At 49.4% G+C, this 18,004-nt stretch overlaps 1 protein-coding gene across 1 annotated transcript; it reads right to left on the bottom strand.

The window, feature by feature from the left end:
- Window positions 1-225: 225 nt before the first annotated feature.
- Window positions 226-17,188, bottom strand: MRPS18A (mitochondrial ribosomal protein S18A). Its single transcript, XM_055329902.1, has 6 exons — window positions 17,071-17,188; window positions 9,143-9,174; window positions 6,565-6,672; window positions 3,804-3,927; window positions 3,524-3,593; window positions 226-589 (listed from the first exon to the last, which is right to left on the bottom strand). The coding sequence occupies exons 1-6, from the start codon at window positions 17,180-17,182 to the stop codon at window positions 445-447; spliced, it is 591 nt and encodes a 196-aa protein (XP_055185877.1). The 5' UTR covers window positions 17,183-17,188; the 3' UTR covers window positions 226-444.
- Window positions 17,189-18,004: the final 816 nt, after the last annotated feature.

Here is an 18,004-nt window from a genome sequence, read left to right on the forward strand (position 1 = left end):
TGGTGGAGGGCTGGGATGTGCCACTGAGATGGTGGTGGGTGGAAATGGCTGGGGGAGGAGGGAACAGCCAGGAGTCCTTTGAGGAGGGCAGCCCAACTCACCTCCTCACAGCCCCCAAGCTGAAGAGCTTAAGGCTATCAACAACAGGAACCCATTTGGCCCAGAAACTTCTGGTGGCAGTCATATGGCCTATTACAAAAGATTAGTGACTCAATGCTCAAGAACTGGCTAGAAATGGGCTGAAGCCCCCTGTACTTCACAGGCAGTGAACACACACCAGCAGTAGAGTCCATGAGCTTGAAAATTCCTTTGCAGACAACTCCTATCCCTCAGCACTGAGCATGGCCCAAGGCAGTCCCAAGGCCACTGAGGGTCAGCCCACTGTCTGCTGTGCCTTCCGGAGGAGCTGGGATACCCTGGTGGGATGGGGAGCCCTGCCCCCAGTCAGTGATACAGTATCAGAGGCCTTCTTGAGTAGGAGATGTTGTCTTTCAGGAGGGGCGACCCCACAGCCATGCGTACTTTGTTCCAGCGGTGGCCTTTATTATAGATGGGCTTGACCGAACGGGGAGACCAGCGGGTCAGGTACCTGTGGAGGGAGGGGAGGAGGTGGCTAGGAGGACTGGGGCCCATGCTGGAGCTGGGATGGGGGGGCGGGGGGTTTCCACATCTCCTTGAGCCAAAGCCTTTCAGCAGTTTCCCTCCTTGAGGAGCAGGGGCTTTTCCTGGGAGTGACGGCTGAGTGTGCCGTAAACAGATGGGCCGGGCCCTCATTGCCGCAAGCGTGTGTGGCCAGGGTCAGGCAGCCCAGGGCCACGCGCTCCCTTGATCTTTATGAGTTGTCAATGTTTGTGTGTATACTTGCTGGGGGAGGAGGTGGAGAAAGAGGCTGCCCAGAAAGCAGATTATTCCTCTCTGGCCTCAGTCATGGGGAGAGGAGAGCTGATATAAGGCCTGGAGAGATCCTTCCCTCCTTCCCCACTTGGCTCACTCTGCCAAGGAGCTCCCGGGGGTGGCCCTAACTGGTGCAGGACCCCTGCCCCTCACCCAACCCATAAGGGGAGCCAAGGGTGAGGGCCCGTGGTACAGACCCAGCTTGGAAAGGTTCCTTGTAAGTAGGAGGGGGTGGGGAAAGATGGCTGCCGCCCACAGTCCTTTGGCCTCCTTTGGGGATGGCCGGGGCCCTGACAGTTCCCGGAAAAGTGGCTCATGCCGGCTGGGACTGGGGTTTACTCCGTCCAGAATGAAACTCGGATCCTGTCCAGAGAGGCCCACCCTTCATCCTGAAAGCTCAGCCATGGCAAAGCGAGGCTCCTCCCCTGCCTCTATTCTAGGCTGGGGCTCAACCCAGCTGCTGCTAGAGACCTCAGATGAGAAACTTTTTCACTTAAAAAATTCATCACCTTGGTTGAGAATTTTTAGATAAAACTGAGAAAAACAAAACAAAAGACTGATTTCTACATTTCAACTGAGCTCCCCTCCCCTGGACTTTGGTTCTCTGCTCCTAGCTCCGTGCAAAGGCAACAGCTCTGAGAGGAGGTAAAAAAAAGTGTGGGAAGCACTGGCCCACACACCACATATATTGTCAGGGTCAAGGCTCCCCACAGGGAGGCCTCTGTGCAGTGGGTGGGACCCACGGTGGGCGGTGCTGGGGCAACAGAAGAGTAAAGCTGAAGGAAGGGGAACACCTGCAGGTCCCTGAGTTGACCATCTCCCTGATTTCAGAGGGGGTGGGTGAAGAGATGGAGTGTGGGAGCAGGCTCCCTAAAAGGAATGCTCACTCGGACCAAGGACCTCAGAAGATCCTGAAGCTGACCAGGTTTTCCAGAACTGCTGCCCTCAAGCCATTCCCTCCTGCCCTGGAGAGACCACAGAGGGAAGGGAAGCAGGCTTCAGCTAGCCCTGGACCTGATGCTTTGCCACATGGAACAGAGAGCTGGCAGGCAGTGGGGGAGGTGCCTGGGTGACCTCCAGTTAGCTCTCTGGGGAACACACTTCACCTCTAGGAAGAACCAAGGCTCCTTCCTACCTCTCCTGAAGGCTCAGGGAAAAGAGGATGTGTGGCTCTCCAGCAGTACCTGGGCCAGTGCATGGCAGCTCAAGGACCTCTGGATGGAATCATAAAGTCCCTTGTTGCAAGGGAATCAAACTCCTTCATAGCCAGGACTCCCCCTCCCCCCTAGAGCGGCCTTTTGCAACCCAAGAACCCCCACACATCATCAATCCTGTGTCACGTTAAAGGACACCGGATATATGGGAGGGAGCCTGGCCTTGCTTCAAAGGCCCGAGGGCAGGATAGAGTGTGTCCTTAGGCCTGCTGCTGTCTCTTTACAAGTCAGACAGGAGGGTGGGCTCAACTTCCAAATGGTCCAGAGCAAAAGCGGGAAAGACAAGAAGAGGTTAATATGCCCTGCTCCCTTGGGGCTGCTGGCAGATGGCCCAGCTAGCAATGTGGGAGGTACAGGTGGAGATGGGCACGAGGCCAGGGTGCTGGCGAGGTGTCAGTGAAGACCCAGCTCTGGCCCTGTACCCCCAGTCCAGCAATCCGGAGCTGGGTTTGCCTGGCCTCCCACCCTCCGAGCCTGCATTTTTTCTGGGACAGGCTTGGAGACTTGCTGTGGATGCGGTGTCCTGCTTTGCTTCAACCGTCTCTGGTCCCCTACAGAGAGCAGTTACAGTAGGAGACTGAAGAGGGGAGGGGCTGCTGATGGGGGCAAAGAAGAAGAAAGACCAAAATCAACTTTATAGATCTGGATCTACTCTCAACCAGGGGATTACAGATCTAGGAGGCTGTGAGTGTTGTAATGTAGGAGATGGGGGTGGGAAAGGAGCTCAGGACAGGATGGCTGTTTGAGAGACAGGAATCTGCTCCTACACCAGAGGGGGCCGCCCTGCTTCAGCTGAAAGGCAGGCTGATTGATTCCAGGGTCTAGGGGCGGTCCTTTCCTCTACAAAAGCTCAGGACCTCCCAGGCCGCCACGTGCAGCTATGCAGGTTAACTGTGCGACTCTAGGGAGTGCCAGGGAGGCTGAAGCTGTGCAGTGTACGAAGTGCACAGCTATATACGGTGGCCCTACCCCAGAGAGCCCTCCCATTTCTAAGGTCTCGCTTTGCCCTTTAATAACCCCAGTGCTGGGATACTGAAAAGTTTGTTAAAGTGCTCTGACATTCCCATAGCAACCCAGTATGATGTCATAAACAGGGGATTAGCACATTCTAATGCCCAAGCAGCAGATCTTCTTACCCTGTTGCCCCTATGCTAAGTGCAGGGCTGGGAAGGGAAGAGGAGAGATGCTGAGGCCAGCAGGGGAGGCTCACAGAAGCATGCACAGGATCAACTGGAGCAGTGGTGGGGCTAATGGGGCTTGGTGCTCAGGCTGGGAGGGATGGAACACAAAGCCAAGGGAGCACTCTAGCTTTCCTGAGCTGTGGGCCGAGCTCTGGTAAATGGCTTCCCTGGCAGAATATGTGAGAGTGGAGGGGCTGCAGAATGCTCCAGGTGTTGACCCCCAGGTTCACTTACCGATTGAGTTGGGGTTTGCTCTTCGGAACAAATCCTTCAGGAAGCTGAGGCCTGTGATTTGGGAAGAGTCCTGAGGGGAGACAAGAGCACATATGGGATGGTCTTGCAGTTCCCCCTGCAGCTCCTGGGGTGGGAGGCTGGCACTGGGGGGAGAGTCTAGTGGAGACTCCAGATGTCCGCACCTCTTCCTGGAGCTGGACAGGGGACGGCTGGCAAGGGGTGGCATGGGGACATTGCACTGATAGCTCTCTGGCCTCTTTGCCCTGAGAGGACCCGCTACCTGCTCGGTGCGCCATTTTCACACACTCCTCAATCTTGCGGTGCTCTTCCTGGCATAGGCCTGTGATCCTTCGAGGCAGCATGCCTCCACGAGGCCGGATGAACTGACGGAGCAGCAGAACATCCTAGTGGAAATGGAAAACTGCAGTCAGCTGGTGGGCATTTGATACAGGGCACCAGGGCCTCGTGGTCTACAGAGGAGGCTATCCTACCCCAGCACCCAAGGGGTAGAGGTCTCCCTCAGAAGCCAACTGGAGACCACACCCTCCACATAGAGCTTTGCACGTTGCTCTACCTTTACCCTAACAAAACTTAAATCCCAAGTTGGTAAGATTTCCAGCCCCATTACCAACCCCAAGGGCTTCCAGCATCTCCAGGAGAATTTGAGATCAGAGAACAGAAACTCTTCAAGAAGCATTAATCTTTCGAGCACCAGCAGCATCTTTCGAGGTAATGATCTGTTGTTCTCCTTGGGTGAGGTGAGGGCATGTCATAGATTTCCACACAAGGGGGAAAACCAGTACTGTTTCTACCCCAAAAGCCTACATATGCTATGAGCCAATACACACAGACAAGCCCCTCCACCTTCTGCTGTTCCCCTGCAAACGCCAAGCAGCATATGAGCTGAGGAGTTGAGGATTGGGGCTGTGAAGTTAAGTGCCACATATTCTAAGCCCCCTATGACCAGATGTGAATGGATCCTCGGGCTTCCTTTAGACCATCAGACTACTCTGGACGAGTCAAGGGCACAAGGATAAACAGCCAAATCAAGACAAGAGACCATTTCCCCTCCAACTTTCCTAGGGTGGCTGAGGGGGTTAAATAAGCCACTGCTTCCCCCAAGAGATGGGGGCCCCGCCCACCTGAAGGCCTGGCATGCCAGTCTTCATGGTTCTATTCCACAAACGGATTTGCTGCCCTGGCAGGCACCTCACTGTATAACCGCAGATCTGTTTTATTTTATTATTTTTTTTTCCACAGATCTGTTTTAATCACTGGACAGCTCCTGAGGGACCCAGGCCCCCAATTCCCACCCCTGTAATCTTTAGAATCTGGTGAAAAGAACTTGGATTGGATTATCCAGGACTAATAAACCGGGCCCACAGCCCCAGCCCCCCACTGTAGGCTGCCAAGCAAGCGTACAGCTCTGTGTAGCCCAAGCTAACGGTGTCCTGAGTGAAAAGGAGTAAAAGGAAAACAACTTTAGCCTTTACCTCGGAGGGGATTGGATTTCGTCTGCTGGATAAACAAAGCCAAGTCCATTTCCTGGAAACGGCTGGTAGAAAGAGTGCCCCGTGGTGGTTAGGCAGGTGTGGGCTGCACTTCCTCATCTTTAGCTGGGATTCTAAGTACAGCCATGAACCCGCTAACTTCTATGTCACAAGAAACTGTGAAAACTGCCTGGTGGCCTGCAGGCTTCCCATTACTCCAGGCCACCATGAGCAGAAGGGCCCAGAGCAGAGTGAAAGGAGCACCTCCCTCCCTGCCTGTGGCCTGGAGCCAAGGCTCCCAGCCCAGGAGATTAGTTGGGTCATTCTGTTCAGATCCCATGGGCTTGTGGCCCCTCCTGCTCTCACCACCTGACCGGGATCTCTGCCCTTAGTCATCCCATTCCACAGAGCGGTACAGGGACAACTTGCAGGTCAAATTGGCCCAGAGCCTGAATCACCTGAAACCTAAAAATAGGGTGCTTAATGTCACCAATAGAACTCTGAAGGACAAGTATGGATTTCTCTAGGGCTGTGTCCTTCCCCCAATCCCTCCCTATTTCTAGAGAGGATGGAGAGTCAGGAGAGCAGGCTCTGCCTGGGTTTTGTATCCCTGGGGTTTATGTCCTGGCACTAATACTAACTGGTGAGCTGAGGTGAGTTCATCAACTTTTGCATGCCTCCAAGTTCCTCATCTGGAAAACAAGGATGAAAAAGGTACCTACACTTCATAGGGATATGGCGAAAACCAAGTGAATGAAAACCTGTAAATGCTCACAACAGTGCTTGACGCGGAGCCTGTACTCAATGGGGGGTTATCCACTCTTATTCACCATTGTCATCTTTCTGTGGAGAAAACAGATCTAGAGGAGCTGGAGCAAACAGGAGTCTTTGTAGCTCCAATATGGAAGGAGACAGTAATGTGTCCCCAGATAGACAGTGAGGACTCTTCAAATATACCCTCCTTATTAAAAAAGGAAAGCCAAATCCAGATCTTGATTCCATCCCTTTGGGAACAGACCCTATAAGATGGGGTTACAGGGCCCTGGTGGTCTGAACTGCAAGTGACCAGACCATTATCTAAATTAGTGATTCTCAACCCTGGCTATGCTTTAGAATCCCCTGGGGACTTTAAAAACTAATGATGGGGTGCCTGAGTGGCTCAGTGGTCAGGTGTCTGCCTTTGGCTCAAGTCGTGATCCTGGGGTCCTGGGATCGAGTCCTGCATCAGGTTCCCTGCAGAGAGCCTGCTTCTCCCTCTACCTATGTTTCTGCTTCTCTCATGAATAAATAAAATCTTTAAGACAAACAAATAAAAAAACTAATGATGGCCTGGCTCCCCCCCACACCATATGCAGTCAATGTCTGCAGGTGAGGTCCAAGTATTATTTTAAAGCTCCTTGGGTAGCCAGAGTTGAGAGTCACTGGACAAAATACTTCTAGCTTTGGTGGGTCATGAGATGTAGCAGTGGCTGGGGTGTAGGGATGCTGCTTAAGTGTACCAGAGACCACAGCCTCCACGACACGCAGAGCCAATGCCTGTGCACAGCTCACCTCATAGCTATACTTGTGCTTCAGGTTCCACCGGCAGATGGGGCATTGGCCAGATGGGTTAGGGGGATTTGGACTTTCCTTGGGAGTTCCTGTTAAACGGCCTTCGATCTAGGAGGAAGAAAAAGACAGCCAGTGAGGGAGAGGGCAGGTGGAGCTTCAAATCCTTGAGCAACCCCCCAAATGGTGAGATGCCAGGGCAAGTTCATTTCTGGGGGCCTTGTGGGATTAGCTAATAGGTCTCCCCACCTGAACGGTGGCAGGGGTTCTGCAGCTACTGTGTACCGGACCTTGCAGTGGCCAGAGACTTGATGTGGTGGCATGCAAGAGCAGGGCAATTAGAGTTCATGTTGGTGGCAAGAAGGGAAGGGTTTACTGTATTAGCTGACTGCTACCTTCCCTTCCTCAACAAAACAGCAGAACATTATGCTTCCTGCTCTGGGAAAAAGTAATAAATGCACATGGTAAAAAGTTTCAAATGGTGTAGGGATACACAGTTAAAAGGAAGTCTCCCTCCCACTGCACATATCCTTCTCAGAGGAAACTGCCCTTTCCAGCTTCATTTGACAGAGGTTGAATCTATGCCAAGGGTTTTCAAACAGGCAGGGTTTCGGCCCCCAGGGAACACTGGACAATGTTGGAGACATTTTTGACTGATACAGTGGGGGGGATGCGGTGCTCTGGGCATGTAGCAGGGAAGCCCCTAACCATGCTGCAAGGCCCAGGACAGCCCCCACAGCAAAGCCCTAGCCAGCCCCAAATGCCAACAGTGCCAAGGCTGAGAAAGCCGGCTCTATGCTATGCCTTTACAAGCAGGTATTATGTGCACTCCTGCTTCTTTTCTCTCGCTCTTTACAACACACATGGGAAGATACATTCCCCTGCCCTCCTCCTTGCTTTTATCATTTTGGATGCCACCTTTCAAATCCTGTGGAGGCCACATGTGCAATGACCTCCACCACTGCTGCTGTATCCTGTGACACAGCCTTGGAATTACGAAGTGCAATAAGCCAAAGATCTAGGAGGCGGCTCTGGTTGCAAGACGGGGAGTTTGGAAAGCCTTGCTGATTGAGGGCATGGATTATGAGAGTAGGGTTGGGACAGGTCTGGGAGGCTTTGGGAAGGGAAGCAATACTGTTTCCTGGGGGAGAAAGCAGCAAAAGGGAAAGGGGGTTGGATGTGAGGCATGGCTGTGCAGGACACTGCTACTTAACTTTCTGCCAAAGCCACCACAGCCATGCCAGATAAGGAGAAGTGCACCAGGGAAAATGTGGAGATACACAGTGGATCTTGGCTGTAGGGGGTTATGGTGGGCCTGGTGGGGAGTGTGGGGGCAGGGCTAACATTTATCGACTCCCCACTCTATGCCAGGCTCTGTGCTGATAATGGTTCACATGTATCAACTCATTTCATTCCCAAGACCTCGTGAAGGAGGCATCATTTTATGGATGAAGAAAGTGAAACCCCAGAAAGTGAGCAATGGCTAGTTAGCCACGGTAGTGCGTCTCCATGGAGAACGGATGGGCTTCCCTCCCCCAATGGGTCTCAAAGGGCCATAATGTCTCCAAGTTCGTTTTTTTTTTTCCAAGTTCATTTTGTAAATAGGAAATTGACACCCCACCTGAAAAACACTTCATACTCAAAAGCCAAATATATTTTTCTCCACAAGCATGGAGTTTCTAGGGTGAATGCTTATTTTGGCTTTGAATAAAGGAACAAAAAGAGGTGCCTAAAGGGGATGGGGCCCCTCTAAAACCAACTGTTTTGAGGCTAAACAGTGAAAAGGCTAAGGAGTATTTTGGGGAGGACCCAAAGAGGAACCCTAAGGGCTTGTCCTGGGGGATAAGATCGCTTTGGGGAGGACCAAGCTTGGCTGGCTGCCAGAAGGATTAAATCCCTGGTTGACATGGAAGTTACAGAGGCTTCTGGGAACTCAGTGGAGTGGCTGAGATTTCTTGGAAGCATGGAAGGCCATGTGAAAACAACATTGTCTTTTAGGGATTATAGGATAATCTAGGCCCCATGACTCCCTGAGGAAGGGAGGGGAGATGAGCCCTGACAAGGGAAAGGGGTGGGGGGAGTAGATGGATGAAGAATCATTCTCTCTTTTTAACCAACAGACAAGCCAGGGCGCCAGCTAGTGAGCCCAGGGCCCAGAGAGTATCACCTTTTAATGGCATCACTTAAGCAATAGCTTGGTCATTTTAGGCAGGAAAAAAAGGAGCTGAGATCCAGGCTCTTGGCCACAGGTCAACTTACTTGGGCTCTCTAGTCTCACCACTGCCTTGGTTTCCCTTTTGTAAAACTGATTTATTTCCACCAAAGGACGTATCAGTAAAGACCTCTAAGACTTTGTCACACAAAAGGCCACTTTAAACCAAAAATGGATGCCTCAGTCCAGGCACAGTGACTGTTTCTGATTCAACTACATGACAGCACACAGCTTGAAAAACATCGGACTATGGGATTTATGACAGAGGGAGCCGATCCTGACTCCAGGAGACCAGTTTCCATCCCCCCTCCGTCCCGGGCAGCTCCAAGCGTTAGAGAGGTGGTAAGTGGCCAATTCGATGATACTTACTATAGTCGTCTTCCCTTCTTGGATCTCCACCACTACAGAGATAAAGGGGAAAAATCAGGTCAGCCATTTAATAAGGAACAGAGAGTTTCAAATAACAGCTCAAATTCTACACATGCAGAAAATCAGAGCCTTTGGTCTGCACTCTCCCATGGTCCCCATCTGGAAAAGAAAGCATGAAGGGTTCACCTCCAAGTGCCAAGGCTCTATGCCCTTGAGGCCGGGCAAACCTAGATGCCCAAGTAATACCATCTCTCCGGGATTAAGGATCTCCCTGCTGTTTTTGTCTTTCTAAGCCGAGATTCATCTTGGTTCTAAACCAAGGAAATTGGCAAGACCCTGCCCTACCGTGGCAATAATGACCTTAGAGTTGGGGTGGGTGGGGGTGAAAGCATTTGAAAGACCTTCAAAGTACCTATTGCGTGTGTCCTTTCACAACGAGAATCAGACAAACATGGCTTCTGACCCTGAAGAATGTGCAGTCTCAGATACAGGACCAAACTAACACTGTTCCAGTGGGTCCTCTGCAGATAAGCAGGAAGACAAGCTCACTCCTAGAACTTGGCCCGGGAAGCCATGCTAAAGCTCAAGGAGGCAGCTGTTTGAGTTAAATCCTCTGCCCTTCTCTACATGGCTCCTACAGGACTGAACTGTGCTATGTACATGGGACCGGGTGGTGGCAGAGGTGGGGAGAGGGGCTTGCAGATGCTGGCCCGGGATGAGTTTTCAGGAGAGCACTGCCACTGTAAATGGAGGGGGGGCTCCCTCAATTCTCCACCTGTTTAAGTCTGAGGCAGTCAGAGGAGAACTTGAGGGCAGAACAGGAAGTAACACACATCCATCAAGCTATACATATTTCCTAGCTTACTTTAAAAAAAATATTTATTTATTCATGGTAGACATAGAGAGAGAGAGAGAAGCAGAGGCACAGGCACAGGGAGAAGCAGGCTCCACACCGGGAGCCTGATGCGGGACTCGATCTCGGGACTCCAGGATCACGCCCCAGGCCAAAGGCAGGTGCTAAACCGCCGAGCCACCCAGGGATCCCCTTTCCTAGCTTACTTAACCAGGATGAAGAATGACAATTTCCATAACATTCAAAGGAAGAACCAAGCCAATGGCACATGTCTGGCAGATAGAGTCAAACAAAGGTCTTGGAGATTCCCCCTTGTTCTTCAGTTTTTTTTTTTAAGATTTTATTTATTCATGAGAGACACACACAAGGAGAGAGAGAGGCGCAGAGACACAGGCAGAGAGAGAGAAGCAGGCTCCATGCAGGGAGCCCCATGTGGGACTCGATCCCAGGTCTCCTGGACCACGCCATGGGCCAAAGGTGGTGCTAAACCGCTGAGCCACCAGGGCTGCCCCTCCAGTTTCTTTAGAAAGAAAGAAGCCACGGCCATTAGCATAGGAACTGGCACTTAGTAGATGCTCAATAAACATAGCTAGTATCACCAGAGCAAAATACTTGTCATGGTCCTCTTCGGACTGTTAACAGAAAACTTGGGCCCCATAGCTAGACTGCAAACTGTCTCTCTAAATACTAAAACCGTATGTAAACAGCAGCTGGCTCCCACGATTAGTTTTACTCAGCTTTGGCTGAGGCAAGTCGTGCAGCTCAGGAAGAGCCTAAGGTTCTTGGGGCACCTGGATGACTCTTGGTTTCGGTTCAGGTCACGATCTCTCCCTACATCGGGGCTCCACACTGGGTGGGGAGTCTGCCAGAGATTCTTTCTCTCTCTCTCTCTACCACCCCTCCCCTCCACGCATTCTCCCTTTCTCTAAAAATAAAAAAATAAACCTTAAAAAAAAAAAAAAAGAACTTGAGGTTCTTAATGTTAAGAATCTAGTAAAAGTTATGGACCTTTTCCTGGAAACATGCTCATAAGCACACATACAACCAGACGTGTGTACCTGAATGGTAATGCTAGTTTTCTCTCCGTGGTAGTGATATGTGATTTTACTTTGTTCTTTATGCTTGTCTGTATTTTCTCAAGTCCTTAAAAATAAAGATGTACTGCTTTTGCAATAAAAAATAAACAGTAGAAAGAGGGAAGGAGAATGTCTAAGAAAAAAGTGAGGCAATTCTAACCCAACTGGAGGCCCTAGGCAGGCAGCATCTGTGATCACTGAGCTCTGTGACCAACACCTAATTGGACACAGACTGCCTGGAATTGTCCCCCATTTGTTTTCGGGGCAAGGCCATTCATAAAGACTCATTACTCCAAAACAACCAACCTGAGAGCCTCTCAGTGTTCCAACTCCAGATACACAAAGGAGTACCATGGCCAGAAAGGCCCTGAGGCTTTCTCCAGAACACTGTAGTTACGAATCAATTCAAAGACAAACTGGTTTTCTCCCTATAAAAGAAAATGCATCACCTCACACACGGATCTACTTGTTCAGAACAGAGACCAGCCTAAACGGGATGTGGGTTAGACTCAGCCTGGTGCTGAGTCTGGAGGCCAGCATAGCTACAGGGGGGACAGTTAACTGTCATGTGTCAACCTACAGACACGGGAGAGCAGAAGCAGGGCACAGCCCCAGCTCAGCAGGGCTTCCAGGTACCCCAGAAACTTTGCAAAAAACCAACTTGGGAGAGGGATTGAAGGCAACCAGATCTAAGTAGCAACAGGTGAGTAGAGATTTTTAAGAATCCTGGGAGGAAACAAAAGGAGAGAGACATTGCTGGTACCACTTGAGCCAGCAAGACAACGATGTCCTGGAACACAAAGCAGATAAACATGTGGTTCCCCTCTCCGTGGAGGCACTTGGGTCCTAACCATGAGGTAAACAAAGCTAACAAAACACACATCACTCCAGGCAAAGAACCAAACCCTGAAGTCATCCCATTGGCCCCTGGAAAAGAGATCAAAGCCTGTGGCCAGCTCGGCTGTTCCCTAGCTCCCCACACAGCAACTCTGAGCCAGTAAATCATCATACTATATGCCAGTGGGTAAAACAATAGGCAGATGCTTATCTACTACAGACAATTTGTCAAACCAGAAGGAATGACCTGAGAACTTGTGTAAGATTGAGAGTGATCAGGGCGTTGTCTCAGTGCAGGGGCAGGAGTCCTGGCTGGAGCCTCAAGAAGCCCCCAGAAGATTTTAAGCCTCTGAAAACAGGAGATAGGAATCAAAATAGTATTGCTTTTCAGTGTGCATACAAAAACATGGCAAAACCAAACAAAATCTGAGATCCATTTTTGTCCCTGGCCTCCTCTCCATTCAAGATGGGGATGGCCATGAAAAGCTGGACTAAGAGATTTAGGCATCAACAGACTTGTTCAGAAAAAAATGGAATCAGGAGCACCTGGGTGGCTCAACTGGTTAAGCGTTTGCCTTCAGCTCAAGTTGTGATCCCTGGGTCCTGGGATGGAGCCCTGCATCTGGCTCCCTACTTGGCGGGGAGTCTGCTTCTCCCTCTCCCTCTGCTCTCTCTCTCTCTCTCCCTCTCTCAAATAAATAAAATCTTAAAAAAAAAAAAAAAAAGAAGAAGAAGAAAATGATGGAATCACCCTTGTGTTCTGAGATATGGCAATATGAAGTAAACTAAGAAAGACATGAAGCAGTTTTCTAAACTGGAGTTAGGGGCTAAATCTTCTAAGAAAGGCACTTCTCATACACATCAAATAATCCATCCTACATAAGACAACACATTTGCTGAGCACCCATGGAGGGTATAGCCTGGCTCCATCTACTGTAGAGAGGTACAATAGAATAGTCTTCCTAGAAGAGAAAAGGGAAAGAAACCAAGTATGGGAGCCTCACTATGATAAAAGGCCATGCCTCGTAAAGAGGTCCTTTGAGTACTTCAATAAATACTTAGGATGGAGTCCAAGATAACTGAATCATAACGGTCTAGAGCAAACAGTGCTGGGGTGAGACTGTAGTGAACGCAGAAAGACCTCGATGGCCACATAAACACAGACACAGTGAACTGCAACAGAATCAAGACCCAACTGTTTAGTAAAAGAGGAAGGGAGGGCACATGAATGATGTCGAGGGCGCTGCCGTAGAAAGTACCCGGAGGCTAAGTCCTTCTTGAGCTGGAAACCAAGTCCCAAGCAGAGTAGGACAGAATGGAGTCACTGATAGCTAAAAGGTGGCATTCACAAGTCTGAGGGTAGGGTCAGGGAGCAGAGTGTGTGTTTGGGATGTGTGACTGCGCTTCTGGCCATTGAAGACTTTTCTCAAACTCCTTTTCCACTCCCTTCTGTTTGTTTTTAATTCTATTACTAAAGTTTTCTCATTCTCTAATCACCTCCCCATTCTTTTCCCTTGGGCCTCTGAGGGACTGTCCCTCTGCACTAGGCTTCACTGTCCTTTTTCCACTAGCAGGTGACTCCGGACTATGTCCCCGTATGCCTTTAAATCCCCCAAATCATACACTCCTCTCTCAAAGCTTTTAGCTCTCGGGCTGCCCATTCTGCCACACGCATCCTTGTCTGAAATGCTAGGTCTTCCAGGAAGCCCCTGAGCTAACTGGAGAAGATGAAAAAAATTCCCTTCAGCCTTTAATCACTTCAACGCATTCTGCACAAGCTTCTGATAGATGATTACCATTAATTCAGGGAGTCATATGTGTTTATTTTTGTTTTAAATACATTTCCTTCCCAAGAGTAATGAGGCAGGAATGAGCTCTAATACAGTCTTTCCTATAAAAAAAAAAGCACTAAACGATCTTCATCAAGTTAACTCATGAGAGCTTTCAGGAGGGAGAACCACAGGGCAGCCCTTCCATGGAGTACCATGGCAGTATTAGTGGTGGATAACAAAGAATGCTGGCTCTACTTCCAAGGCCACCACTTACTAGCCAGGTGATCCTGAGCAACTACTGAACTCCTCTGGGCCAGATTTCCTCTTGTGGAAAAATGTCAGTAATACCCACCTTTAAAAATTGTTGAGAAGATTGAATAATATATGTGGAAAACCTAGCACAGTGTTTGCACCAGGCATAGAGTAAACCACATTTTTGTCTCTTCCTTCATTTTTGTTCCTTCCACTATCGTTCTTGCCTTTGTCCTTCTTATAAAACTTTAGACCAGGCTTTCTCAACAGCAGCACAACTGACATTTCAGGCCAGGTGGTCCTTTTGGAGGCTGGGAGGTGGTATCCTATGCACTGTTAAGTTGTTTAGCAGCATCCGTGGCCTCTACCCACCAGATGCCAGGAGTACCGGTTGTGACAATCAAAAATGCTTCCAGACATTGCCAATGTTCCTAGGGGACAAAACTGCCCTCAGTGGAGAACCTGAGAGTCTCTACAGGTAAGAGCATGGAATGCTGGTGCTAATAAACTATGACTAAGTTTTTTTTTTTTTAAAGATTATTAATGAGAAACACACAAAGAGAGAGGTCGAGACACAGGCAGAGGGAGAAGCAGGCTCCATCAGGGAGCCTGACGTGGGACTCGATCCCAGGTCTCCAGGATCACACCCTGGGCTGAAGGCAGCGCTAAACGCTGAGCCACCCCGGCTGCCCCAACTCTGACTAAAATTAAGTAGTACTATTTGATATTCCAAAAGGTTGGATGGTTGAATATTTTCAGCAAAACACCCAGCTTCCTGTCCACAGCTTTAAACTATGTGTGTATGGTATTATTTAATGTGTCAAATACACTAAATGGGACCACTCAAAATGAACCATACATAGAATATTTTATAGCTGACACATAATAGGTATCAAGACAAAGTTTTTTTCACTTAAAGGCTTTGAAGACAGGTGTTTCTCAAGCAGAATAAAGAATACAGGGGATCCCTGGGTGGCGCAGCGGTTTGGCGCCTGCCTTTGGCCCAGGGCGCGATCCTGGAGACCCGGGATCGAATCCCACGTCGGGCTCCTGGTGCATGGAGCCTGCTTCTCCCTCTGTCTCTGCCTCTCTCTCTCTCATTCTATGTGACTATCATAAATAAATAAAAAAAAAATTAAAAAAAAAAAGAATAAAGAATACAGTAGTGGCTTCATGTAAGATCACATCGATTCAATTATTTAGCTTTTAAGTAACAGAAGAGTTACAAACCCAGGTATATATGGAAAGAAGTTCAAAGACCCATTTGATTATACAGTCCATCATTTCACTAAACCTTTCAACTGAAAAAATTCGAATCTCAAAAACCCTTTTGTAAACAAACAAAAAACTATTCCTCTTGCCCATCCACTGGTAACATAGCAAAGAACTGTTTTTCAACTCTGAATTTCACAATGGATATGTAAATTACAGTTATTAGAGCTTGATACTTAGTAGAAACCCTCAAAAATGTTATGGGTATATGCCTATTTTGCAGCATGGGTATAGATGAAACATTTTACCATGTCCTTTCTGCCACCAGCATGATCTCTGGGAGCCTTCCTCATTAATGGATTAGTTTATCTAATATTAACCAGGCAGGGGATCCCTGGATGGCTCAGCGGTTTGGTGCCTGCCTTTGGCCCAGGGCATGGTCCTGGAGACGGGGGATATGGTCCTGGAGACGCCGCATCGGGCTCCCTGCGTGGAGCCTGCTTCTCCCTCTGCCTGTGTCTCTGCACCTCCCCCCCCCGTCTGTGTGTCTCCCATGAATAAGTAAATAATATTTAAAAAAAAGAAACCAGGCAGTATCTGGATTTTATTGTTCTTTCTAGGATATGTTCCATCTTCCTTTCATAGCTAAATTCTTCTAACATACCTATTTCCCTTTCTTCATGAAAGATCTCTTTGGTTTTCCCAAATTAGGACCCTGCCCTCACTTCCCCCTGAAGCTGCAAGATGGAGGCTGAGCCCAGCTGGCTGGGGCCTGGCCTTCCAGGAGCCCTGTGGACACTGCTGTTTGAAAGCTAAACAGCTCTCTTTCTGAGACAAATCCAACAGACTTCTCATTAGGTTCTCCTTTTTAGACTTTTCTGCTCCCTCTGACAACAATGATCACCTTTTTCCTCTCCTCTCTCGATACCACTCAGCTTTAAAGGTTACTCTGGCCAATACCTTGCCAGAATCTTAAAAAACGAACACACACTTCTTTTGCATATCACTCATTTTTTCTGGCTTCCAGCAGTGCACAAAGGAAGGCTATATCCTGACAGGCTTTTTCACTCTTTGCCAGATTTTATCCTTTTATAAGCCTGTTCAAGATACATTCCCCTCGTTATAACTTCCAATTGGGTTTGTTTCTGGTAAGCAAATCTCCCTATTTAATCATGTAAATACCTAACTTGCACTTATTGGAGTGTATACATACCATCTCATTAGGACCTAACTTCTTAGAAAAGGGGCTGTATTTTCCCTTTTTCCAGAATCCCTTGACAGTTTGAAGTACAGTGCTTGGTCTGGAGTAAGCTTCCCAGTTCAAGGCTAGAATCAGGCCGCCTTTCCAGGCTTATGATTAATGGAAAGGAGAACCACCATCCAGCATCCGTCTGTTTCAGTCGTTCGATGTCTTCTCCACATTAGCTTCCACCTCTCTGGGAGACTGGCTGCCCAGGCAGAAAAGAGCCGCCATCAGGGCACAGCATTTTCAGATGAAAAACTGGAAAGGGAGACTCTGGGGAGGACAGCCAAATGTCCTTCCTTTATGGCCCAAGGATTTTTTTTTTCCCCCTAACGAAGGATGCGGCAGCTAGGAGAATACGGAAAGCAAAACTAACACGCAGACCTCTACCAAAGACTTTTCCGAATCCTGGGACACGTTTCGTCCTGCCCCTGTTAACTAAGGAGGGCTTTCTTTCCGTCCTTCCCCGCCCCCACCAGTGAGAACACTCACGAGGGGTGCAAAGTCGGGATAATAGCCTCAGGGTCTGGAAAGCGCTTTCGAGCACCCCCACAGCGCCAGCATCTCTCGCGTTTCAGAACCGCGCGAAGGAAAGGGAGGGAGGAGCGCACAGGGGTTGGAAAAAGCAACCTCCACGGCGTTCTTTTCTCAACCCTGGGAGGCGGTCGGGACCTAGGACTCACCTTCTCTGAACCCCCGAGCTGGAGGCCGAGCCCAACTGGTCGCCCTCGGGCCAGCCAGGAGCCGCCGGAACAGCCGTCCGCAGGTGTCCACCAGCACATTGAGGGCCGCCATCTTGAAAACCAACGGTGACCTCTGTGCACTTCCGCTTCCGGAACGGCGCACGCAGCCGCAGTGGTGAGCAGGAAGTGTGCGACTGTGGGCTTCGTGGTGGAACCCTCTTGCGCTTCCGTTTGCCTAGGCTCTCGGGCTAAGCCTAGAGGCTTTGGTGTCAAGCGCGTGCTTGGTTCCGAGGATCTAGGGCAGGTGTTCTAGCTCCCGTCTGCCGGTCCTTGAAGTGTCAGGTCGCTTTCGTTCCCACACAGGCTTCCTTTGTAAAATCATTTACACTACTCCTGTTTACTTAAAAGCCTTTTCTTGAGCCCAGATGTGGGTTTTCTGCTTCCTGTGGCTAAGGCTAGGCCTGGACAGTAGAGGTTGAATTGACTAGGGCTCGGGTTATGGAATGTCAAGTATCATGCAGACCTGGGATAAAACTAATTCCTACCTTCACCAATCTCCGCTCCCCCTCCACCCCCCAAACATACACTTGCCTTTCTTTTTTTTCAAGATTTTATTTATTTATTCATGAGAGACAGACAGAGAGAGGCAGAGAGGTAGGCAGAGGGAGGAGCAGGCTCCCTGCAGGGAGCTGAATGCAGGACTCCACTCCATGACCCCTGGATTATGACCTGAGCCAAAGGCAGCTGCTCAACCTCTGCACCAGCTAGGTGTCCCCACACACTTGCCTTTCATTCTCCTATACCTAACACTTCCCTCTGCCCCAGGGCCTTTGCATATGTATTTCCTCTACCTGCTCTTTGACCACCTGTTAAACTCCTACTTATTTCTCAGAGCTCAGCTCAAAATTCACTTCCACATTAGGGTCTTCCTTAA

This window comes from Nyctereutes procyonoides, unplaced genomic scaffold (assembly GCF_905146905.1).
Source record: "Nyctereutes procyonoides isolate TBG_1078 unplaced genomic scaffold, NYPRO_anot_genome, whole genome shotgun sequence".
NCBI classification, from domain to species: Eukaryota; Metazoa; Chordata; class Mammalia; order Carnivora; family Canidae; genus Nyctereutes; species Nyctereutes procyonoides.